This window comes from Opisthocomus hoazin, chromosome 2 (genome assembly GCF_030867145.1).
Source record: "Opisthocomus hoazin isolate bOpiHoa1 chromosome 2, bOpiHoa1.hap1, whole genome shotgun sequence".
Lineage (NCBI taxonomy): Eukaryota > Metazoa > Chordata > Aves > Opisthocomiformes > Opisthocomidae > Opisthocomus > Opisthocomus hoazin.
This window is the reverse complement of record NC_134415.1, coordinates 91,201,624-91,228,714: the sequence shown is the minus strand read 5'-3', so window position 1 is coordinate 91,228,714 and position 27,091 is coordinate 91,201,624. Positions and strand designations below refer to the sequence as shown.

At 43.1% G+C, this 27,091-nt stretch overlaps 1 protein-coding gene across 1 annotated transcript in view; it reads left to right on the top strand.

The window, feature by feature from the left end:
• The window catches only part of LOC142364853 (hormonally up-regulated neu tumor-associated kinase-like), a 92,675-nt gene extending 66,474 nt beyond the window's left edge, over positions 1-26,201 (top strand). The window contains 1 exon segment of the mRNA XM_075444979.1: positions 26,079-26,201. Coding sequence (XP_075301094.1) covers positions 26,079-26,201 — 123 coding nt within the window.
• The last annotated feature ends 890 nt before the right edge of the window (positions 26,202-27,091 follow it).

Genomic DNA, 27,091 nt, shown 5'->3' with positions numbered 1-27,091 from the left:
AGATTTTCTTCTACGAAGTCTAATAAAGAAAGACAAATCGGAGTAAATCATCAAATTAAATAGATAGAAACATAATTTCACATTGAAGGAAACATAAGCGAAGACTCGTAACTTGGATCAGAACTGCAGTCCACCCCCGCTGGCTGCACTCAGCTCACCTCCGCCTTCCCCACGAGCACACACCCCGGGTGTGCTGCTCTGCAGAAACGTCTTGCTCCTCTGTCCAGACTCCGTTTTCAGTAGAGCCAGGAAGCTTTGATCACAGCTCCTGCCTGAACACATTCCTGTGTGCTGGAGCAGCCATGTAAGGGCCCTTGACGAGACTGAGTGCTGAGAGCAGCAACAGAAACTCATTTAGTTTGATGTGACAAAACTGCTCCTCAGACAAATGCTATGTGGTGGTCTTGAGGTAGGAACATGTGCAGAAGGCCTTGCTGAAGTAATAATACTGAAGTAATTTCATGCCTCCACCCACTTCCAGGCCTCTCGTTAACACAGATCCTGGAAATATGTCATCCTCAACTGGTATAAACAGATGCAATTTCTCTGACTTCAGTGAAGCCATGTTAATTTACCTTTCAAATTTGTTGAGGATCTGGTCTTCCTGCTCTTACAATAAACTGCTTAAAGAGCTTTATTCTGAGTCCTATTTGTAAATAAAAGCTTGTTCTTCAGAATTTCAACATTTCTTGAGTCACAGAAATGACTGCTCGTTTCAAGTCTGTGACTAAACAATAGACCTACAGATTATCTGTATTTATAAATATTTAAATATCTAAACTTTCTTGTTTTGCAAAGTTAGGGACCAAGTTCTCTAGGAGATACATACCCTATAAAATGATTTTTTCCCAGATCTGCAGCTAGGCTTCAGGCTTGAACAACTGCAAATCCGATACCCAGAAATTACAGAGAAGCAACATTAACACCTAAAGCAAGGAAATCAATGTATGAACTTTTACATTACTTTCTGAAGCACTATTACTTTGCACACATGAATTCAAGTTCTTATGAGCTCATTTGTTAAACAAAGAGCTCCACCAGTTGCCAAACTGCCATCAGTAACCTCTCCTTCATTGCCATCTATAAACACACCTCATTCTTGGCAGTCTCCTAAACCACTGGCAGCATTTCTCAGCAGGTCTAGCAATTTTTACAAGCACAGAGAAGGTCTAGGTCCCCACGGCCACCACTGGTACAGGGGAAGAGAGGATGAAGCAGATTCCTCTAAGATCAAATGAGACCAGCAATGAATTCCCCAGCGGTTTTCAAAAGGTGAATTCAAAATTCACCACGAGTTTTGAGCAGAAGGGCTCAGCTGAGTTTGGACCTGATTTGGTTGGTATTATGGATCACTTCTACAAGCATTCAGAAAGCAACAGAAAAAGATACAAAGAGGTTGATGTGGCACATAGGCTGAAGTTACAAACAGTTTTGCCTCTTCACAAGAAGGGACCAGTATGGTCCCATATCTTACTTGCAAATCTGGTATTTGAACAATTGCCTGAAATATTAAAATGGATGCAGAACCTTAAACCTGTTAAACTGTTTTAAGTCTGATGGTATGCATTAGGTGGGGCCAGTTCTCTAGTAACTGGAGATTAACTGAAATATATTGAAACACTGTTTAACCACTATTTTACTTAATGAAGTACAATCACAACCAGGTTTGCCATTTTTCTGAAGCCAGTGGAAAAAATTAGATCATTAGGGAATTTCATTGCCTGAATAGAACGCGACATTTCACACTGGAGCAGGATGGAAATCACGTAGAACACTGCCAAGCATGCAGGTTTGTTCTTGTAAGATCTCTCAGACTCAAACTAATTTTAGAATGAAGAAAAACCCTGCTTCAAACTACTCTGCAGTACAAAATTTCCAGTGAGAAACTTCTGCTCTCTTCTTTTATATTTTATATACACTTTCAAGTTTGTCACTACTACACTGTCAAGTTCTTTAAGCATCAGCACACTATGAAGGAGACTGGGAACAAACTACAAAAAAAACACATCAAACCAGTTTTGCTAAAACAAAGCTGACTTTTTTTTCCCTCTGAGCTGACTAACTTCTTTAAAGCTACCACTTTATTTTACTTCAGTGGAGAGGTTTGCCAGGACTGCAAAATTTTGGACAGAAACTCTATTTTTAATTTTGTCCTTCAAATTTCTGGTGAGAAATACTTTCAAAATCAAACAGGTTTGGACTTGTGTTTTGACCTTTTCCATGCTTTCTCACCAGTGGCCCAACATCCCAGTATGGATCCCTCACATCCTAAGCTTCCTAGTAACAAAGAAGAATACCTTTGTACGCTGGCTTGCTAACACAATGAGCAGAGTTTTAAACCAGAACTGGTTGAGACTAGAATTTTATATTCTCAAGAAAGGGTTAAACGTCTGAACATGAGGAAAAAAATCTTCACTCTGAGGGTGATGGAGTACTGGAACAGGTTGCCCAGGGAAGTTGTGGACTCTCCTTCTCTGGAGATATTCAAGACCCACCTGGACAAGGTCCTGTGCAGCCTGCTGTATGTGACCCTGCTCCGGCAGGGGGGTTGGACTAGATGACCCACAGAGGTCCCTTCCGACCCTGAACATTCTGTGATTCTGTGATTCTGTGATTCTGTTAAACAAGGGCAGCCTGTGGGAAGGGCTTAAAATCATAACACATAAAGTTACACTAAGGTTATAGAAGGCCAAAGGAGGATGGTGGTCAATGAACCATATCTTTTCCATGAACAATGTGAGGGGAAAAAGAACATTAAGCCACAAGTCCTAACCTAAGACCAGAATTATGACTTCATTGGTGCAGCTGAATTTGCTGGACAATATATAGAACTGGCATACTTACAGAAGGTTACAGTTCATCCAAGCAGAAAGGACAGAAAAAGTCTTACATTAAGCACACATACACTTTCTCTGAGGTCCAAAAAAATGAGAGACCTGCTGCTTTAAGGTCTTTGGACAATGTTAAAAGGGGTAGAGGACTACTGGAGATGTCTTGGATTAGAGCACAGCATAATATCACGTTGGGAAATCCACACGGCAAAGCTCGTGATGACTGTAATAAAAATTACCTCAACTGTATAATTTGGTGTTTGGTAAAATCTGTTAAGATTTTAACTTCCCAGCTTCTAGTTGAAAAAGGAATATTGCAAGTCTCGTCTCATCCAAGTTGGCCACATAGTCAAATACTTTCATAGTCAATGAAGATACAAATTACTTAGGTTGTTAATCCTAGTCTGATATCGTAGAATGGAGTCAGTCACTCCTGAATGTACCTCTATCTATCCACTGACTGGAGAGACAGCCTGGACATCTGGCCTGGGTACTTCATGTCTAGATGTCTACATTATGTGAGCCAACTCCTTCCTGGCAAGTTCCTGGAATGTATCCATCCTGGGGCAAAAAGGAGAGGACTTGTCCGGACTCCATGCCAAGGAGTAGGGAGGAACAGGGTAAGGAAGCTGCGACTGTGATTGTGACTGTGGATTCTTTAGAAGAAAAAGAGGAAAAAAGCAAAAAGTATGATGGACTTCAGGAAAATAGGCATCAAGAAATGCCATTTTAATGGGTTAGAATGAAAAAAAGAGTCCAGGAGAACCAGCAGTTGATTAAAGAAGCAACAATGAGAGCACTGTCAAAAAGCAGTAATGCTTCCAGTCCATGTCTCATTGTTAGATGGTGGCACAGCACTTCATGGAAAATGTGAGTTTCCTGTGGGGGGTCTGGAGAAGATGTCTAGGAATACAAGGAAAATTAGGAATTACTGAAGGACAACAGGCTATTTAAGTCTAGAAAAACCTAGACTGATTTGCAATATGATCATAGCACTTTAAAGAAAAGGTACTGCAAAGTGCATGGGATTAACCAGTTAGCAAGAACATGGCTCATTTCGAATTGGCCAAGAATGCTCTGAACTTACAGCAAAAGAGGTTTCGTTTAGACATTAGAGACCTGTTCCTCTGGCAAGACTGGTGAAGTGGTGCAGTGGAAATTCAACAGTCCAAATCTATTAACAAAGAGTTAACAGCTTTCATCAATGCCTGCAATGAATGTAGGTAATTGCCTTGGAGTAAGTGGTGGAGTAGATGAGGTCTCACAGTCATTTCCTACAGCAGACTATTACTCCAGGACTCAGGAAGGCTAATTTTAGCCTAAAGGTGCTAATTCTTCTTGGCTTTCTCCATAGTCAGTAGAGAACAGCTCCTTTAGATGTCGATTCAGAACAGGACTATCCTCGCTGGCCTAACATGAATAGCCCCAATAGTTCCCCAAGGCTGAGTACACCCATCCTGGTCCCCTCCTTCCACTACTGCCACAAATAGCTTTGTGCTCCTTCCAATCCACTTATGATCTCCCCTTCCTGACCTCTTCAAACGCCAGACTTCAGCCTGTGAATCCCATACAGATTCACATTCCTTCTCACTGTTATCCCTCCCCCTTATTTCCTACTTTTGAACCAGCACAACTAATCAAGAATTTTTACAAAACATTTGCCAAACAAAACTGCCAGGGATGTGTATGAGGAATGCCATGGTCTTAATTACAGGCAGGTCCACTATTCAGGAAGTGCAATTACAGTACCACAAGTGTCCTTCATCTCCAACCTTTTTAATCAACATGAACTGATAGGCAGATACTGGTGCTCTCTGTAATATTCCCTTAGGTTTGAAAAGTAGCCACAAATCAGCAGTCATTCTTAAATACTTGCACAAGAAAACATGTGGTCTCTTTGCCTTCCAAAAAAACTTGGAGCCTCTTCTAAATTAACTATAGATTAGGAGGGCATGTTGCCCAATAGTCAAAACAAAATAAAAATGTAATTCCTGACAGACAGAGGTCAACAATAACAACAAGCCCACAGCCACTGTCAGGTTTCTGCCAGGGACAGGGTTCAGCTTTCCCCGTATGGGTTTCTTGCAGATTCAGTGACCACAGAACACACCCTTGAGCCACCCACTTTCCTAAGAGTGCGCTGGTTGCAAAGCGTTTTGCCTAGTCCTATCATGTGCAGATGCTTCAGTCTCTATTGCATGTGCAGGACAAGTGACAGGGATCATTCAAGGTGAGACCACAGGCATCGCATGAATCTCAGATGCACGCGTGCAACCCCCATCACTTCTCCAAGAAACAAGCAAAAAATCCACTGTGGCCATCTGGTCATTTCATAAATCGCTTTTACTTGCTAAGAAGATCTTGGGAACCCCTTGTTCAAACAACTCTCAGTTTAGAAATCAAGATTATATCTCAAGCCTCACGACATAAAGCATAGTACAAGGTGATCCAAAGAAACATGCAGGTTTCAAAATTTTTAGAAGCGTTAACATTTAAATCAAAAGTACTGCTCAGCCTTTATTATCATAGTCTGCTAACTCCAGTGTTATTCAGCTCTAAGGTCCTGTCTGTCATTTGCTTCTGTCTTATAAACTACCATGCTGCGAGTTGCTGGGTGAGTGGCAGCAGAAGAAGTGGTAAGACAAGGCCACAGGCTCTTATCGACATAGACAGAATAGCCCCAGTACTGAATCTATCTAATTTGCCTTTACATTCCCACTAGTCTGCTGGAGGAGAAGAAGGGCTCTAAATATGCTGGTGGGGCTGTAATGATTTGGAAGGAAGCAAGAGAACTGTGTGGATAATCAAATAGGTCCACAGGTCACAAGTTCCTCCTTGGGAGATACTAAGCTGTATCCTCTTGGCAGGAGAGACTTGAGGCTTAGCAGAGGGGGACTCAGCTATTCAAGAACTGTGAAGAAAGCAGAGTGAATGAGCTGCTACAAACTCACCCACATAAGAACATTAATTCTGAGTAAGATACTACACAAAGTTTAAACAGCATACCTGCTCACAGTCAGACAACCCTACTGCGTCATAAGGAGAGGAAAATAGAGCCAGAAAATGGCAGAGAGAACAGATACATTGCTCTGTGTGAAAAGCAGAATAAAAGACAGGAGTGATGGCTTGCTGAAAGAAATGAGGCAGTGGTCAGAGAGAAGGAACTTGCTAAGAAAAGTGGAGCAGCACTTGGTGAGGAGAAGGTACAGGCAACAGCCATTTTTATAAATGTCAGAAGTAAGGGTCGAATAAGGAAGAGAGGTCAAGATGCAAGAGATTAATGCCATTTTAAAACCCCAGCTGGAAATGGGAGTCCGTTCAGGAAAGTAGTAAGAGCAGCAAATAGGTACAAAACATACTAAGAAAAGTAAACAGACTAGCATATGCAATTCAACAGACACACCTAGTTTATTTTTCTGCTCATTGAATTGAACTCATTTAAACAAGTTAAAATTATGATAAATACTAAGACACATTCTGCCTAAGAAAAGCAACAATGTATTAATATAAGCTATGCCAAAAGAATAGTGAATGCTCCATAGGAGCACTATTGAATAAGAATGAATAAGAAATATTGAATGCTCAGAGATTATTATCTTGATGATGCCTCTGTTATTCATGCCATGACCAGAGCTTAACACTCGTATAGAGTAGCCCTGCGTACCTCCCAGGAAACTTCTGTTTCTTTCCTATTCCACATTGTGAAGTTACGTCTCAGGGTTTTAAAAATGTTTATCTGTGAAGGACAGATGATACGTCTTGCTGAGGCATATGATCATTCACTCTTCTGTAAAATATTCTTCATATTTAGGGTTTTTTTAACAAAATTTTTCTGGAGCATTTTCAAGTGCTGCTGCACAGTTTTCTATACATAAATTTTGAATACAAATAGCAGGAGGATGAAACGTTACTGGTATTTCCAGTAGTCCATAGTCATCAGACTGCCAACTCTACCGAACCAGTAATGCCACTGTAATTTAAGATGTGGATGTAAATAACCAAGGGTGTAAAAGTAGTCAGTCAGTTTGTTTCTGAACATGAATGCTACAGAGCACACCATTGCAGTTCCTTTTCTGAGGTGATCTGGGCTTGTAATGAACAAATTTCTCATGAATTCTCAAAAAGTATGTGGACAATTGACTGTTAGCCAAAGCTCCAGCACAAAGGTAGGCTGAAGCACAGGAATAGAAGTGTAATAGTAGCAATATATAATTTATTCCAATATCCCAGTTACACTTGTATCTGCTTTCATCTCTACCCAGATATTTTCCTGCACCTTATAAAGAAATGTCAAGCACATTCCTAATCTGGTGTTGAGTGTAATCCGACATTCGGAAAAGTTTGGTAACTAGAAGGTGAGGTCACATACACCCCTGAGAGAATCTGGATACTTCAAAGGATGGAATTACCAAGCAAGCAGATATTATTTTTGCAACTTGCACCACAATACCAAGATCACATCTTTCTCCACTATTAGTGGATGGAAAATAATCCTTATTCAAATACCAAGCTTCGAAGACAGTCAGCCAGAGGTCCACTGCAGATAGCAGGGCCTTTTCACTTAGTGCCCAAAAACACAAAAAAAACGTTAAAAATACTATGTACATTCTAAAAGAGGAGGAAGAGAGGTTCTCCATACGATGCTCCAAATAATGAGCGACACATGAGGGGGAGGACGGCTGTTTATGATGGCAGAATAGTCCAGCTCCTTCCAGTGAGACCACAAATATTCCAGTAGATACAAATTCTTTCCCTAGATCCTCCTCCCCACGGACGTGCCTGACCAGCAATAGTGCTGCGGTGGTCATCTTTAACCCATCACCCTGTTACTACTCTCCTTTCCCCAAATACAGGCTCCTGCCCCCTGGCATGGGGACATCTCGTACGTTAGTTTTTGGTCTGGCCAGCACCCTTCCCACGCCCCCCATGCTCTCCCCTGGCAGCACCTCACAGCACCGCAGGCCTGCCTTAGCCCCTCTCGCACTGGAGGCCAGCTCTGCATGGACTCCCTCAGCCTTTCTTACCCTTCCCTGTCTTCTGGCCCTTTGTGAAAGATCCCTATCCCACTCGATGAGAGTAAATCATTCAGTCAGCACCACTTCTAGCCTGTCCTTCAGTAGAGACCAGATGATCCCCCCTTGCTCTTCCATAGCTTCATTCCCACTCCCATCTTCTCAGCTCACAATTTCTTTTGTACAGCAGGCAGCTTGAGACCTCATTTTTACCCCCCGGCAGACAAGACAGCATGCTTTGAAGAGTTTCCCTCCACCATATTTAATCCAAATCCTTCAGCCTTCTGGGGATGAGTTGGTTTTGTGGACAATTTGAGTAACAAGAACACAAACATGATTGTCAACTGAGCAAAGCTGTTCCTCAGCTTTCTTCAGTAAAATGCTTCTCCTAAATCACAGCTCCCTGTGTTTTAGGAGGTAATTTCCCTTCTAACCCCCCTCACCTTACAACCACGGTGGAGTCAGTGCCTTACACCTGCCAAACAGACAAGAGATCACGAGAACCAGAGGGTTCAAACTCAGCTAACAAGAGGGGTTGCAAAGATGAGCAGTGCCAGCCTGCTACAGGAATTTTAATAAATGAGATCAACCTTTATGATTTTTCTTTCAGATCTAACCCCTTAGTAAATAAAAAATTGTTTTCAGGAAAGAATTCCTGAATCCCACCTTCTGGTTTGGAGTTAGATCCTTTAGTTAATATTTTTCTTTAAATTCCATTGCCTGTTTGCCTTCATTCCTGAAGACTTTTTTTTTTTTCCAAAGCCCACGAAAGCTGTTATTAAGCATTCATCCGAACACACACATTAGATCTGGTGTGCTGCCTTCTAGCAGAATGCTTCTAATTGAAAGGAAAACCCTGCCTCCTGCTAGGTTTGGGTGGGCTGCAATTAGTTCCATACTAGTTAGTTTTGCCAGAAAGTCATATAACTCTTCTACACAGGCATTCCCACTCCAGTCCAGCTGCAAACAATATGCTGAGTCAGCAAAAGAGGCAAAAGGAATTTTTCATTGAATTAAGAATCTGGTCTGTCCTCAAATCTTATAAAATATCTGCTGGATTCCATCTGTCCTGGAGGATCCTCACTCTGATGGTGCCAGCTACCGGCACTGGCACAGGACCCCCATGCCTGTGGCGATACTGTAAACCGCCCTACCGAAAGGAGGCTCTGGGCTCCATCGACGACGGACGACATCTTGCAAGCTAACAATGTGGGCCGGCATGGGCAGTAAAATACAAATGCACCCTTATGGCTGAAACGCAATGCTTCTGTGAAAAAACAATTCTTCTGTTCCTTACCTGAAAGAGAAACAGAATCGACTGCCCTGCTAGTAAGATTCAGTGACTGAAGCCAAGCACAAAGCATGCAGAACATCTGAATTTTGGCAAATTCAGATGCAGACAAATGAAAGTTGAAGGAAACCTTTTTCTGGGTACTTCTTACTTCTGGTTTATTTGAAGCCAACGAAGCATGAAATGGTCTTAACAGTTTGTTATGTTTTGGTGTAACATGAGGATCTAGAATCTCTTGACAAGTAGAATACGAGCTTGAGTTTCAGTTCACTGATTGGTGGTTTTCTGGATTCATCCAAGAAATGTATTTAAACAGTATGTGCAGCGGAAACCACTTTTAGTCATGAATGTTCAGTGGTAAACATCTGAAAGTGGACATCAGGTAAGAAAAACAACAGTTAAGTAATTCTTTATCATTTCCAAAGACAATTGTTGGGATTGAGAGATGTTTATCCTTTTCCATGTGCCTAGGTATCTGCTAAGATTATCCTATGTTCTAACAGAAATCCATGAGCTGCAGGCACATTCAGCAGCTCTCATTTGCCATTACTAATCCTAAGAAACACTTCTCTTGACACGCATGAATTTGGGGTGGGGGGGTGGGGGGCGGTTCACATCCACTACTTGCATCAGTGCAGTCCCCTAACACGATGACAAATGCATAAAAATTCAAAATAGTGAGCCCATATTGAGGGCATTCTTTCACCGGTTTCTCTTGGTGGTAATAAAAGACATCAGGCAAATTCTACATTGTTGACTAGGAGTAAACAGAAAACATCTTTTTCATGTGGTAAATATCTTGTGGAAAAAAAACCTTTATTTGAACATTTTCCTTTGAAATTGTAGGTTTTCATCATAGGAAATTTTTGACAATTTTAAAGAGGTGTTTTAATTTCCCTTTGACTTAAAATATTGTTATTTTTTCACCAAAAAACCCAACATGCTAAATTAAAATAATCAAAAAATATTTCATTCTGAAACATTGATTCAATACAAAAACACTTTTGGACGTACTTGCTGCAGGGAAATTGAAAATTTCCAGTGGAAATAAAATAACACTATAAAAATTCAGCTTAAACAAACCAGTATTTTTGGTAAGAAAATTTTCTGCACTGAATACTGTGGCCAACAGTAATTACAACTTGTCCAAATGTCTGGAAAAGCTACAATGGGCTTTTGGAACCTTTTAAATATCCCACCTAATATAGTAATAATGATGTCGCACGGTGGAAGAAAGTGAAAGGATTATAGTGAAAGGTTTGTATCCCAACAGCACCTGAATATAAGTAGTATGTTCGTCTAACTGACAACAGCTTCTTCCATACACGATTTTAAATTAGCAGAAAACTATAAATAGATAGCACTTTCACTGAAAGCATTGAATTAGCCAACTGGGTACTCGACTTTGTAATGTGGAGCAATGTGGAGTGATAATGAACACCATGTGTGTGTGATAATGGGGGTTGTAGAAAATAGATCTGGCCAGCTGAGTGAAAAGGAAATGCTAAAGAAGAAAAAATCTGAAGTCCAAGCCAAAACAAGTGACCTAGAGAAGCAAGTAAAGGTTTGTATTTGGGGCAGGCTAGAGGCCTGAGAGAGATCAGCAATTCAGCAGGGTATTTTTAAGCATATGCTCAAGGCCCTCCTTATTCAGCAGGAAACTTAAGCATATGCTCAGAGGTTAAGCATCAGCTAAAGTCTCATTGATGTCAATGGGTCTTAAACACATGCCTAGAGATACATATGTGCTGAAGTGCTTTTACAAATAAGAATGGACTGGGGATCAGGGCCTCAGTCCCCTGGTATTTCATAGCAGGCTAACCCTGCAACCTCCTGGCTTTCCAAATTCTTCAGAGTAGATCTCATTTATTATACACACAGGACCAGACTTAAGCGGGTAAGAACTCGCATTACTGTACACAACTGCCATTGGCCCTTTGGTACTGAAATAAACAGGAAAGTACAGATACATTTATAAACCAGCAGCAACATCTACTGTAACTTGCCCAAATAATTCTCTTAATGATAACAATGAAAACACAAAATAAACAGAAATGTAACTTTTGAGCAGGTCATTTAGCATTTCCATTACTGTTGTAAGAAAACTTCCACAAGAACGAATGTAAAGACAGAACTGAATGTCAACTGGAACCTGACTTAAAGTAACTTATTCTGAAAGAGCGCACAGGGCTCAATTTTTGTGCAACCACTGGTTCTATATTTCCCTGTGACCTTCTGTGCCTGAGTGCACTTATCAACTGCTTAGCTGACTGGGCATCAGTGGAACAACAGAAAAGCCACTTTCTTTGCCAGCCCAATTTCACGTAGGCAAACTGCAAAGCATTAATATAAATTTAGAAATCCACAACAATTATTCTCTGAATCTGAGGTGGCAGGTTAACATTATGAAAAAATCTTTAAGTTATGTCAGATTCAAGTATAGCTTCTCCTTCTTTCTCCTTCTCTAAAACTGCATTAAAATATACCATAAAGTGGCAAAGGGAATTATACGGTCAGATTACTAATGATACTAAATATTTTTTCCACGCAGTTAATACAGGATTTGAAATTATCAGTAAAAATCCTTCCTGTGCATTTCAGTGAACCTGAACAACCACTTCGTCTCTGCATTTCATAATTCTCCGAGGATAAATACGTGGCAGAGGAAATGGTCATAAAGACGCGCTGCAGGGCCAGCTGAAAACTTTTTTAGTTGGAATCCATAAATGATGGCTCATTTTAAAACACCCTTAATGTGACAGGAGCAAACTTGGGAGCACCTGAGCAGCAGGACATTGCCAGAGTACTGCCGTGTGCAACCACTGCGCTGCTCTCCTCCAGTGATGCCACAGTAGCAGTTACCACCCTGCATAAATTATAGAAAAAAGCTGACTGATGAACAAAAAAAAGCTAACTTCTTCATTAAAATCATTAAAGCAGGCAGAAAATAGATTGTAAAAGCCCAGTAACCAGCTTTACATGTGCGTTTTCCTTTTGTCACATGACTCTCATGTTTTAAACCGGAGACCGTTACTGTTTGGCATTTCCTGCAAATGCACTGAGGAAAAGCCACAGTAATATAGTATTTCTTCCATAGATGTTAACATTTAAAGACTCACAGAAGTGGCTAATGTTCAATTTCTGGTCAAAATTTTCTCACTTTCTTGCTTTGTTTTTTCAGATGAAGACAACCTGGTGAAAGCGTTCCCACATTCCTCTTTGCACTTTTGCCATGACAAAACTTAGCTGACACAGGCAAATTCAAGTTCTAAAAACACGTATCTTAGTTCTATTTCGTTTCAAGTTTCTGCCTCTTCATTAACTATGGAAGAATACCTCTTCCTTCTTGCCCAAGCAAGCTGCTAGTTATCATTCCCATCCCTCCGGTCAGTCGAGCAACACATGAGGCTGGCCTAGCATAAATACAAAACAGGTTCCTATGGAATCTGAAATACTGTTTGTACATCCTACCACTGACCACAGCGGAACAATGGTGTGCCAACGATACGGAAAAAAGTAACTCTATTTGCTCACTCTTTCTGTGCCTCTGTCTGAAATCTACCTAGCTCCAAAGCTATTATTTATAGTTATGAGGTGACAACTGAGAGCTAGCAGTCTGTTGAGTGAAAAAATGTTTGCGTTTATCCTTTTCAGAGATATCCTACATATATACACACACATACATGTGCAGCAGCTATTCACACTGGATAAGGAGATGGACCTAATCAACTACAGTACTTACTCAGTGGTAAGAAAAGAAAAGGAATTCTTTATTTTGTGCAAATTAAGTGACAAAACTTCATTTTTAAAGATTGTTTGAAAAGAAAATATTTTTTAAGTAAAGCCTACGGTGTCACTAGCATTGTTTAAAACAATGAGAAGTGGTGCTGCAAGTTTTCTGTGAACACTTTTGCCTATTCTTTTTAATAAAGAAAACACCTCTCCTAAGTTTCTTGCAAAGAGTATTTTAAACAGTTATTTTAAAGTCAAACTTGAGAAAAATTTTTACATTTTTCACACAAATGTTGACGTTGGGGGGTCTTCTGGAGGTCATCTAGTCCAACTGCCTTCCTGCAGGACTATCACCAGCACCAGACCAAGTCAGCCACTGTTTTGTTTAGTCAAGTCCTGAAAACTTTCAGGGATAGATATTCCACCTCCTCTTTGGGTATCCTGCACTACCCTCCAAAGAGCAAAGATTATTCCTGACTTCCATTCTGACCTCCAAAGCCACAATTTCATGCTGTGGCCCTTTTTTTTGCCACTTGAAGCTATCGAGAAGGGTTTGGCTTCATCATGTGCATAGCTTGCCTTCAAGCAGTTGCAGGCTATTGACTGACTCATAGCTGCCTCCTCACAAGGCTTTGCAAGCACAGCTCCCTTCACCTTTCCCTAAAAGGCATGTCCTCCAGGCCTCTGACTGCCTCAGTAGACCTCAACTAGGCCCTTTCCAGCATCTCGATGCTCCCAATGTTTTGACCAACCTCAGGCGTCACTTCTGTAACACTGATGAATAGGATGATCTCAGCTTTATCAGGGCTGCTTGAAAGATTGTCACCGAACAAACCCTCTACTCTCCGTGGTCTCTCTGGATCAGCAATGCCAGGCTGAGCCGAGGCAGCCGAAGACACCACTGCCCCATCGTGTGCCCTTCCCCAATCCCAGAGGTGGCCACCCCAGCGCTGAGATGGCAGAAATCGGTGTGCCCTCACACCTCTCTTCAGTTATCTCTCCTCTGGGGAAAGCAGAGAATAACAGACCTTGGGGGCTATAATGGCTGCCACCACCACACCTAAGCCCCTTGAAGTCCATTTTCAGACAGACTTTATCTCCGAATTTCAAGGAATCTCATTATTCCTGGATCATTTTTCCACATAAATGGATCATTTCAAGGAAATAGAAAAAACAGTCCTATGATCAGATGCAGTGTAAGTCCTGTGACTGCTGCCCTTGATTTAAGAGGAGCAGAAATCCCCACAGAACTCTTTCCAGCAGACGGGCATTTAATAAATCTTGTGAAAGTGTGAGGAAAGTACAAAAAAAAAGGAGACACTGATAAGAGAACTACTTTCAAAATGGACAGTCAACACCAGACAGTTTGAAGTAATTTTCCAGCCAAGCAATTACAATTGCTCTCTGTCATAATTTCCCATGGGTGAAAAAAAGTCAAAAACAAATACGTAGCAATCTGCAAGTCTGAACCACAGAAAACCTACTGTACTGTCCTTCTAAGGGAGGGTTAGAAATTATGTCAAAACAGGAGGGCTATGCTCTTCTAATCACACAAATCTTAATGGTCCACATCAGTTCTTGGCCACTGACTGCACGGATCTTGAGACATGCTGGGTATTAACCCTCTCATGAGTAGCATGACTGGTTTTGGCCTCTTCATCAACAGTTCAGCTCTGTACTTCCCTCCTTAAGGTAGGAGAGACAACTACTGAAAAGAAGAACCATATTCTAATAGCCTCGATTCCACCCATATCTCAGTTCTCCGCACTTAGGGACATTCAGTCCATGTTTCCTATTGACTGAAAACAACTCCCCTTCCCTATTCCTTTCGGTATCTCCCTGCTTAGTCTCTTGTTTAGACTCCATGTGTTGCTCTCCAGAAGCCCACCTCTTCCCACAGGCTAGCCAGAGGGGCTGAGATGGCATTTAGGTATCTGACCGTGGCCTGAAACAGAGTCCAAGTATCCTGCCAACAAGTGACAATTGCTTTGCTCTGCTCACCTTAGCCATCACGCATCCTTGATCCAGCCAAAAACTCACCCAGCCCAGGGGCTGTCTGTGCCTACAAGCTCCAGTAAACCTTTGGGAGCGCACTGTGTATACACACATGCTCCTCAGGCAGCTCCCCGTGAGTGTGCCAGGCTATTAAATATGTTTCTTGTTCCCGTTTGGAAACATTTGACCTGCTGAAGAGAAATCAACCTTTGGCTTGTCTTCTCTTCAGTCCTCCAACCCCCACTTTGTTTTCATATTCTTTGCTATCAGTGAAGACATTTTAACAAGCCACAGAAAAGTTCTGGATGAACTTTCTTAGTTAAAATCATTTCTGAATCTACACTGTAAACAGAGAGGTGATTCAACAGCATTACCTCCTAAAACTCCAAGTACTCAACAGTAAGTTACATACAGGAAACAAGATGGTTTTAGTCATAAAAAAACAACCTTACTCTCATATTGGGTATTTCTGTCAGCTAGATGAGACACAGTGGTAAGTAATCAGACCTCTTCTGTGTTATTTGTCCATTGTCTTAGCATGCAGATGAATTCTAGAATTTAATAAATCTATTATGACAATATTAAGGAGGCAACTTTCCCTCTCGCACTCCAGGCAACTTAAAAACTGCCTCTGAAACAGCCTATGTACATTAGCTTTCCAGCCATTAGCCGACACAGGATGGCAGTAACAAAACCCAGCAAAATCTCTCCAGATTTTGGCTGGGATTTTGGATTTTGGGTCAAGCTAGATGTCAACCCAGTTTGTACCATCACAGCAGCATGGAGCAATTTCAGCACTGTTGAAACCACATGGACATTGAAGCTCAATCAGCAGAGCACTGGAGCTAAACTGAATGGCACAACAGAGGTCTGAACACAAAGTCCATACCTGTCTCCTCCCAGTAAAATGCTAGAGGATCTACCCGTTCAAATGGAAGTCTTCTGCTGGGTTCAAGCAGCAGCATCAGTGTCAGATAAAACACAGATGGGAACAATGGGAGAAACACAGAGTCCAGACCAGAGACCGAATGAGAGCCCTGCCCCTGAGGTCTTGGGGCACCTATGTAAGCAGTGCCTGCTGTTTCCTCCACTTGGATACGTTCCTGTTTCCTGCGTATCCCTCTATGCAGCCTTAACAGCTTTACAAGGAGAGTGCATATAACCACTTGCATGAAGTTGTCTATTTTGAAGGAATAAACATGCTCATATGCTGCCGGGTTGAGGCTGGAAGGAAAAAAAAAGTTATGACAGGTTCCCCCCACTTTCCATGCCTGTCTTAGAGTCAGGGGTTGCCATCAGGCCTTGTAAAACATTAGTAAACAACATGCAAATCTTCTCAAGAGGGGAAGGGAAGAAGAAAAATGTTTTGGTAGTTGATTTGTTTTTGTGAGCATTCTGTTATGAACTCAGAAATTATGCTGTTTTCAAGTTTTTGCTTTTGCAAAGACAAAGAAGCGCTCCCTTTCAAACAGAGGATAGAAGTGCACTGAAAGAAAAGAAATGCATACTTTAGGAATGTTTCTTATAGGAAAAAGAAAGACACTCCTACAAAAGGACATATAAGGCAAAATTCGCAGGGGTGTAAGACCATATGAAAGGAAATATTAAAGCTTACCACACTTCTTTGCTAAGTACAACACACCTAACCTATCTGACTGCCTCTCCTCTCACATGCAGCCAAACAAGCTGCTCCTAGGTGAATGTCATACTATACTGTACCAGACAGCATCTTGACCTGGACTAACACTCTTATATGGACGCGAAGGACATTGCTAAAGAAACACAGACCCTATTGTTCATCATTTCTTTTAGCAAACTTCCTTCACAGCCTGAGCTAAGCACTATATTAAATTGTGAAGAAATCACTAGAACTACTATGCTGCAAATGACTTCTGAATCAAGTGCATCAGTTATACAGTATTTAGCACTGTGCTGTAAAGGGTGGTTAATGGAGGTGTCATAAATATCTGACTTTATCATCTGTTGACTCATAATCCAGATGCCAATGGGATATAAATCATGTAAAGCATGTTTCCAGATTAGGAAAGTCTGACTGTTCACCATTGTTCTAGCAAACCACATTATTTCTTTGTAGGATCAGGAGTGCCCTCTGATGGTTAATAACTATTTCTGGCAAGTAAGAGTTGACCGAAAAGTGGCACATCCGAAATAAATCTGTGCAATAGAAAACATTCTCACCTCCTGCACTATGGGTTTACAGTCTTCTGTATACTTATATATTTTGATAACCAACCTTGTTTTTTGGAAATAATTTTTTGCATGTTTCTATTTCAGCTGTTTATATTGACATTTAAGGGTGCACACACACACACATCAGGGATGCAATCAGAGAACTGCTTATGCGTACACCCCGTTTTTGAAAATAAAATAGGTTGAAAGAAATTTCAGACATAAATTAGATGATTTCTATAACAGGCTCTGACAAAGGCCTTGAAAGGCTCTGACAAATTCAGACACCTGGAAATTCAGACATTCATCTGAATGCCAGAAAACAGGATATAAGTGGAAAAAACAGGCAAGCTCTCTGAAGAAGTGCTTATGTGCCTGAGAGCTTGTACGTATTTTTCCAACTATATAAGATAACCTAATAAAACATGTTAACGCTCTCTACAAACCTTGCCTCTCTTACATCCTTCGAACACCACATCCACTGCAGAACTGTGAGAAAACAGGAAATCAGTTCATTTTTTTCCCCCTCACCTGTGATTTTACCTGTCCTTCAGGTATTCAGCATCTCAGGGTTACTTACAATTTTATCACCTATAACACCAGCAGCTCATTCAAAACAGAGTTGGTAGCTGGAAGAGAGTGACAGACTTGGAGCTTTCTGTGAAGACAACGACTATGCCCACTACAGAATAGGTTTACGCTCTCCGTTCAACTGTAGGAGTAGCAGGACTGCAGACAACACCTTTGGTGAGACAAAATACCCCTGAACTGGTATCAGCTGCACACTTTCCTTGTTATATGTTGGAAAATTGTACATGAATTTGCAATATCTAAACCCTTATAATACTCATAAACTGCGTAACACTAGTCTGACCACCTGAAGACCCTTAGTCAAGCAAAATACTTACACCTTGTTTTGTAAGTTACAGATGCCAACACCCACCAGTTCCAGTGCAAGCCCAATTCCTTGGACTTGCAAAGAAGGATGGATAGCATCGAGGGACATGTCTGGGAAAGGCAGAGTTGTGTGTGTTTTCCCTACCTTTCCATCGCTGCTGCTGATGCGGGAAGGCAGCAGCCATTTTGTTCCTAGGTCTGTCGTGCTCCGTTGGCAGAGACACACAAGCTCTACCCTCATGGCTACTCTATCTTCTTATTTCTTGTAATCTAAACCAAATGTTATTTTCAATTTTTCGCTCTGAATATGAAGGAGAAGAGAAGATAACAGCTTCGGATGAGAGAGACCTTTTCCATGCCAGCTTTTAGTCTGGTTTTGCATCCACTGCAGAACCCTAAATATTCTGAAGCATGGCAATACGAGGGGAAAGATGATTAGCATGTCCCTTTCCCACCCGGGATTACAATCGGCTGAGACTGACTGGGATCAGCCCAACACTGACCCGGAGTGTGAGGCCTTTCCTCAGCAGCACCCATTTCTGGGGCCTCTGGCCCTCCGGCGTGAAGCCCGGCAGCCTGGTCAGGGGCCACAGCAGGGCCCATGCTGCCAGGAGCTGCCCCACAAGGAGGGAGCAGCAACCCCTCCGATAGCCACGGGGAAGGGGAAACCGGGAAATCGACTGCTGCCTCCTCTCCGCCGCCCACGTGCCTCAGTTAGCCTAATGCCGCCTCATGAAGTTTCTCGCTAGCATTCCCGCCTGTCACCCCGCACCAAGGCTTCAGCCGGTCACCCCGGGCTGCGGGAAAGCAGCCTTGGCAGCCCCTCAGGAACACCAGGTGTTTTCCGGAGAGCGATGGGAGCTGGAGCCGGGGCGCCCGGCCTTGCCTGGAGTGCTCTGCACCCCGGAACCGCTAGAAAAGGCGGGAAAATGGCCTGCCAGGGAACTGCCACCGGCGCCGCCATTCTGAAGAAGGTGAGGTACCGTGCCACGCCTCGGGGCTGTGCAGTGTCCTCGGCACCTCCCGGGACTTGGTCCAAGTCCGCCTGGTGTCCAGATCCTGCCTGGCAGACTAAATGTTTCCCCGCATTTGTTTCGCACTCCTCGCGTTCGTGCCAGGCGGGGTGGTCGTCGCCCGCGGGCTGCTGTCGCCCGTGGGCCTGGTCGGTGGTTTTCGCGTACCCGGCCCTGGCGAGCAGTGCTGGAGCTGTGCGGGAAAGGCTTGGAGCACGAAACTGCAAGTCCTGCTCGAAAGCCAGTCAGAAAGGCAATGCTTTAAGCATTTTCAAGAACTAACAACCTGAACAAAAAATGAACCAGGTCCACTGAAAAGTGGAAAGGATGTTTTGGCCTTCATACTTTTCCACCCATTTCAGCATAAATCAGCTAAAATTCCAAATGAATGTGCACTTCTAAATTAAAAGGAAATAAAGTTTCCATTTAAACTGTGAAATGGGTTGTGCTGGTAACTCTTTACACCTTTTCAACACACTTTTCAGTTGAGATTGGTGCAAACTGATCCTTTTAGCTTGATATTTTGTTCTAAAAGTCAGCATTGTCTAGTGGAATAGGAATAATAATGTCACCAACACTATTTGGCATCACCAGTGCCAAGAGATCCCAGTTCCCTTCTGAATTCCCCGTGTCTCTAGTCTCACTTAACAGTGCTCAATAGCTACTGTTACTGTTAGCTATGGCGGTAGCATTTCAACAGGCAGAATAAGCACGTTGCTGCTTAATAAAACCTGTTTCTGAAATGTGAGATGTATGGTGAAAGGGATGAGCTAAAGGGAAATGCTTGCAATTTTCCGAGAGGAGCCTCCTGGCAGTCATGCTAAGCTGCATGGGAATAGCTCAGGAGCAGCAGCTGGTTTGTGAGTGTGCAAAATAATATGGCAAAAGAAGAGGTCTACTGGGTCCTTGCTGTGTTCGTGGCCTTTGGGGACTGGGAAGTGCTTACGTTATGGACAGCGTCAGAAGGAAGGTACCAGAGCTGGAGCCAGGGAGAGTTACGATTTTTGAGGTTGTTGTGTAGATAAATATTTATCGCTTGATATTGTCCTGGGCCTCTGTAAAGTACTGGCTTTGGTTGCTGCATAGCACTGGAAGAGCAAAGTTAATGCCATTTACACTTTTAAGGGATCAGGGTACTACCAGCTAAGTAGCGTGACACCATTCTTGTGTGAATACATCATTTGATTTTTTAATCCAAAGTTTGACTGGACTGGCTCTTTATATGTGAGTCCTTTTAGATCCTGCATCCCCGTCTCTGCCATAAATAAGGAGTCAGAAGTGCAGTGTTGTACTTCTGTTTTGCTTGTGATTACGCTGATTGAATCTACTTTTGCTTTGCTGACAGTTCAGGTCAAACAGGAAGCAAACGCATTAGATATGAGAAATAGAAAACTAAACACAGTCCAGAAACAGAATTCCATGAACCAAAAGGTAGTAAGGTTCCTAGCCACTGGGATGGATGGACTTTAATTTTCAATAATTCATCGGTGTTATGGAGGAGAAATATCAATAATAAAAAGGTACGAAAATACCAGTCTTCTTGCTTTACGGACAAATCAACTTAGGCAGTCCAACACCTTGAATGAGGGGAGACTGACATGCAAACCATGGTCTACACATCTTTACCCTTCAGGCATGCCGAGGTGATGGCAAGATCAAAGAGGCTTTTGAAATGCCGAGTTCTGAGAAAGGAAATTGGGAAATATAACTCCAGAGTTAGCTGGAGGGGGCAGGGATGAGGGTCATGTTAGAAGGTGTTAACCACTGTAGAGAGAAGAGAGACTCTTATCCCAGATGGTGCAGACATTTCATTGTTGAAATATAACTGCGACCAGCCCGTGTTGTAAGGTAATGAAATCTGTCACAACTCGAACATGAAAGTGGTCACAGGCTATAAAGGAAGGGTGTTTGTGGGAGCAGTAGGGACGAGAAATGTCGGACACTAGAGGCTGTGTCTCTCAGACGCTGTAGTCAGGAGGATCAGAAAGGAGAGGAAGAGAGAGATTGTCTTGCAGACAGCTGCCCGAGGATAGAAGTGGAGGACAAGTAAGATATTGCTTCCTTTGTAATGAATCCAAGATGTACCTCCCTGGTCTGACATTGGCTGAGTAAACTGAGTTGGTTACTCAGACAAGTCCTTTCGGTCCACTCCGGCTTTCCTATACATTCTTAGTACATTCTGTTTTAATTAGACCAGTTGAGTCCTTGATTGTTTGCAAATTTCATGCAGGCTTTTCCTTAGCGGTGCTTCTAAGGAAGAAGAGCTGCAGAAAGATGCCTGGAGCCTATCGTATTTGGGATGTTTGGTCAAAGGGGCATGGACTATGGAGACCTCTCTCACAAGAGATGGCACTTGCAGAACTGAGGTCTGGCAAACACAAAGGAAGCACCTGGATAGCCGGATGTATTTTGACTCCTTCATCGTTTTTTCTTCCTCTAATTTTCTTATATCCTAGGATTTGAGTATAATGGACACCAAATCATAAAAAGGGATGTCAGTCAGCTTTCAAGAAAAGAAATGCTGCAAAGTAGAAATGATTTGTGCCAAAACTGTACTTCTACTGAAAAGTGCTGAATACAAACTAATTGCAGGAAATAATTGCAGGGAGACTAAAAAATGCAAGTGACGGAATGAGCCGCATCCAGCAGAGTGCAGCATCACCCCAGACGAACAGTGCATGGACACGGCGCCTACGAACTGCTTACCTTCCGATTAAGTAATAGATGTCAGCTTCAAATAAGCAAATCTCCCAGAAAAAGGATGATACCTTTCTATTTATGCATTCTTAGATGCTCTTAAGTGATTGACTTGTATTTTTCAACATAAATGTTTTGGGAATGGAAAGCAGAAGAAAGAATCTGGGACTGGGATTGGAAGAGGGAGCCAGGGAAGATCCAGGCCAGACATGTGGAGAGGAGTGGAGGGCTAGTCGAAGAAATAATGAGTTGGCTGGTAGCCTGGTGGCAGGGCAGGACATTGGAATCAAATGAACTCACAGGAATGACAGAGCAGAGAATGAAATGAGCGATAATAGAGGCAAAGAGAAGAGTATTAGTACCTGGAGACAGAGACGGGGAAAAAAAGAAAACATGCTGGAAGAGATGAGACAGGAGGGATCAAAGATGGAATGAACAAGCAGAAAGAGTTTACTGGTAACCAGTGAAGCCCATCTCTCTACAGAGACCTTGGCATGCGTATGTGACACTGTTGTGCTTCCTGCACGTCTCTGTGAAACCCCATGCCTGACCTAGTACGATATTGCGCCACAAAGGATGAAAACATGCCATCACTGTCTGTCATTTTGGCAGGAGTCAGCAGGGAGAGGTCTGTACTGTGGATTTAGAGGTTCCAAACCAACTGCGGTACCATGGAGATAATAATATGCTGCCACAAGATAGAACTCGTGGTTTTGTTTTTGTCCTCGTTTGCTTTTTTAAAAACCCTAGGACATTGCAGACAAAATTATTTTTAAAAACCTTGTTAAGGTCACAGAGTCAAATTGAGAAAAATCAGGCAATGCCAGCGTTAAAATTGTTTTGACTGAGTCCCCTGTGAAAAGGCGTTATGGTGGGGTCTTGAAGTACACGGCCACCTCCTATCTCTCCACTTCATTCTCTGTATGAAAAAAGCTTGTTTTGGGGGAGATCAGAGTTGTATAGGGAAGGAGGGTGCTTTCCCTCCCTTCATACCTCTTTTGTTGCAGAAGTACAAAGGGCATAAGACATGAGACAGGGGTTTATAGGAGAAGGATGGTGTCATGGTTATACAGTCACTGGAAAAACCCTGAAGAACAGCACTTCAGCACCTTTTCACCTTCATAGGCTCACTAGGACATTTTGGAATCACTTAGTGAAACTTTGCTGGTCACTGCTCACTTTGGGTTTTTAAGTGGTGATCATGTCACCTGGTTCTTGACTTGAGGAGCAGCGGTCTGCAGTGCGTAGAACTACCAAAGGCTACAACTGAAGTTGTCCCGTGCTTGAGAAAAGGGCTACACCCAGCTGAGTACTCTGAAAAGCCATGTTTTAGGAGGCTGAGGCTGGAGAAGGTGACACTTTGAATCTTAATTTTCTATGCATCATAAATCACTGATTTGTAAAATGGTGATGAGATCATTACATTGCCACCGGAGGGGTGGTCTAGAAATGAAGTAACATTCTGGTAACACTGAGGCACATGGGATTTGTCTGACCTAGCTTTAGTCACCTAGAGTTGCTCCAGTTGATAAGAGATTTTATTCTAAAGTAGGTGCCCATGACAGGTAGGATGCCTGTCTCTCCACGTTGACTACTTGTTAGCTGTTTCCTCACGGGAAATGTATTTAAGAACTAGATATTAAACAGGTCAGGCAAGAAGGACCCAGCTAGTCTGTGGATTTGATTTCCAAACTGCATTTTCTGACCAAACAATAAATGTGTAAGTAAAATCCAACTTTGATCTCAAAACTTGTTTTATTTTAGATTTCTATGGTACCTTTCCCAGATCCTTTTTTCCATCTGATACTTTTCCCTACCTGATTATTTGTTTAACAGCCTGCTTCATGTACAGCTCCTTAATCCGGACTGTAAACTCTGGCCTAAGGGCTCTTTTTTAGGTCTCAGTAACAGCTGACATCTGAGACACTTCTTTGGTTGGAACCTAAGCATTTCTGTAGAGCAGGCAATAAATACTCATAATACCAGTATTATAATGGTTTCCAGTCAAGTAGGAATGAAGCATTATGTGCCAGAGATACGTGGCTGAATCTAGGCACTGCATCCAGGAGGTCTAAGCAGTACTGGTCAAATGCACTTTGTCCACAGTGAACCATGGCTTGCAGGCACCATGGGAATGGGAAAAGAGACTGAGGAAGTTAAATCTGCTTTCAGCAGCAGCAAGAGTTCAAACAACCACATATGGTTGCTGTTCCATTCTAAGGGAAGAAGTAATGACTGTTCCCTACCAGCTACAGGGGATGGTATTAGTCACCGGCTCCTTCCCACGCCAGCTCTGCTCTGCTGTGGGATGGAAGGAGCGTTTTTTTCTAGAGAGGGTTTTACACGTTTCTGACTGGCCATACTGCTTGAGAAAGGTGTGTACAGCCGTGCCAAAAACTTGCAGGCAGTCAGCAGCCACTCTCTCCTTTTCCCCATGCCCTCAATCACAAGCAAAGTAGTTAGTGAATTATTCTCAACAGAAGTACTTCTTCTTTTGATGTTATTAAAGTAAAATCACTATACCAGAGAAAAAACATTAGATATTAACTTCAGTTAATGCTACAAGTCCAACAACAGTTAGTGATATCAAGAAAAGAAAGAAACACAGTTGCATCAGAAGGGACGGAGTCTGTTTGGACTAAGCATAACAATGAAAATCCATGCTTTTAACAGACATGAGGGAGAGAGAAGGGGTGAGGATCCCCACTCCACCAGGATGGAAATGATGTCCAAAGGATTTCCTGAGGGAAGGAACAGCGGGGGGATCGTTCTGTCTTCTAAGGCATACCCTGGAGCCCACTCTGCAATGCTGGGAGCATACCCAAGCAGGAAGCGTGTCTTGTTCAGCCCTGCAAAAGCAACGACAGCACGTCTCAGAGATTTTGTGAGCTGGGACAAAATGAAGCTATGCATGGAGGTGATGAGCTGTATGAGAAGCCAACAACATCGTGTATGACACTGACAGTCTTCTGAAGTCCATTGAGTCAGGTCATTGTTTCTGGGTTCTCACTTTTGGGTAAGAAGTGGCTGACCTGAGTTCAGACTCTCTCAATCATACAGCTAGAAGGGCAGCAGAGAAAGCTCCTTTCTATGTAAAGGCTGAAGAGGGAAGTCTGGTTATTCCTGTAACACCTCCAAGCAGAAAAGTGCTGGGAACCACCATTCCTAGCAGCTCAGTTGATTCCTGAGCCAGACCACCCTGGAGTGCTTGTGGTAGAGCATGAGAAATTCCACCCATGTGGGACGTTTACCCAGCTGGCTGCCAGAGTCTGTGACAGCTCTTAGTCATCTCAAGGCCAGTCCCTGAAGAGAGGGCTCCCTTGGCCTCAGTACCCCGAGTTCCTCTAGGAGCCATCCAGCGCAGGCGAGTGGCCCATTCTTGGTCCATTCCAGGATATTTTGAAACCAAGTGTGTTGCAGTGCCTGATGTAAGCTGTTGTACCCTGCAACAGAGATGTCAGGAACAAATATAGTGGCAAAAGAAGCCTTTTACTGGTAGCCCTCTGGAGAAGCTCCAGAAATTACTTCTAGTAACATTTAACCCAAAAAGTCAAGACATAGTCATTACCCTTTGTTCAATGCTGGCTTCCAGAGTAAAGCGAAGAGCTCGTTGCCCAAACAGCTCTGCTGAGTGACCTAGAGGAACAATACAGAGCAACCCACTTCCTAGAAGGAAACCACAATGAAGGAGAGGTAACCCCCATGCTCTCTGAAGGTACTGCTGACTGGCTGTGGAATTCACGCTTGCTCAACCAAGGTCTGCAACATTTTACCCCATGTCAGAACCAGTCCTCCGTGAGAGCTTTGGAAATTATTAAAGAAGCTCTAGAAGAGCTTTCCTGAGACATACGTGAGTGCTGAGTACAAAGACCTATCTCCACCATCACAGGGTGTGCCACTGACATCCTGCAGCATGGCTTAATCACTTCTTTCAAAGGAGCAGAAGGGGAGAAAGGAAGGACAGTTACGCATGAAGCACTTTTTTCCCCTCTTTAGCCCTCTCTCTTTCTCATAGACTTGTTAGACACACACTTTCTGGTGCTCTCCTGTCTTCTCTAGCTTCAGTTCTGGCAGCCACAGCTGTATTTCTGTGCACTTTCACAATGTAATCCTTTTCCTTGACACATTGGTGTTAGGCTGCAGAGGCTGCAATAGGAGTAGGTGGATAGGATATCTAGTGGACATCCTAGTTTAGTAGCACACCCCTTGGCTCCAATATCCCTGCTCTGAGCATCCCAGCACGGTTCTGGAGTAGGGCTTTTTAACGCAAGGCTGGTGCCACATACTGTCCCTGTTCTTGCCTTAATTAATATCCAGGAAGCTGCTTCCCAGGATAAAGGCACTGTTTGTCAAAGAGCCCTTCCCACAGCAAGAGGATGCCTGTTTATGTGCCTGATCACCTCGTAAATGAACATTGCAGGTGATGAGATCTTCGGAGAACCAGAATGAGAAGCTTGATAAGGGAGACATCATGAACAGCCAAGGCCTGCAGGCACAAGAGGCAGGGTGGGCCCCCAACGAGTGCTCCGTTGTCCGCCCCTGATGCGTGAGGTGCAGTGTCTTTTCAGGACAGCCCAGGCTGTTTCCGATACACTCTCCTGGGACAGACTAAAGCATACCTGTTCCAGGCATGAAGAGCTCTGTGGAGTTTGGGGTAGGGCTGTGCTGTACAAGCCAAAGACAATATCGTGTGTGCAAGTACATTGTGCTTCCTTTGGGGTTTTGCTGTGTCTCTGTGTTTGCACAGAGCTGTGGTGGACCGAACCAGCATCTGTTTAGAAATGGTGTGGCTGGGGACAGTGATTGATGAGGAAAGAAGACAAGGCCAGGCAGATGCCAGCGAGATAAATGGTGTTTGGTGCACACATGCATGCAAGTCTGGCCATCCAGAAGCAGAGCAACTGGCCAGAGTTGTCTTTGCTTCTGACACAGCTGACTTCCTAGCAGATTTGGGCCGCTTGGTAATGCTGGCGTTGCTATTCGTCTAGCAGGTTCAGAGCGGGGCCACTGGATCAGGACGAAGAGGGTGTGACTGAACCGAGGACTGGTGTTTACTTCTGAGATGTGACAAGCTGTTTAAACTCTCATGAAGTCAGTAGAGATCTAGTCAGTACAGGGAATGCACCCTGAAGAGCAATCCAGCAGACCAGCCATGGCATGTGACCCTCAGTAGCGCAAAAAGAGACATCCAAGACAGCCACGAGGGTGGCAGATACAACATAAGAACTACACGAGATCTTCCTTTCTGGAGGGAGACCTGGAGACCACCAAACACCACCAGCATGATTCCACACAGCTGTTTTAATTCAAGTCACGCCCGGGAGCACGGGGACAGTGGCGCATAGCCATCACCGGAGAAAATACAGGTTCACTCACTTCCCAGCCATCTGAGGAAACAAACAGACCAAATGAGTTCAGATTCCATCCCGCGGA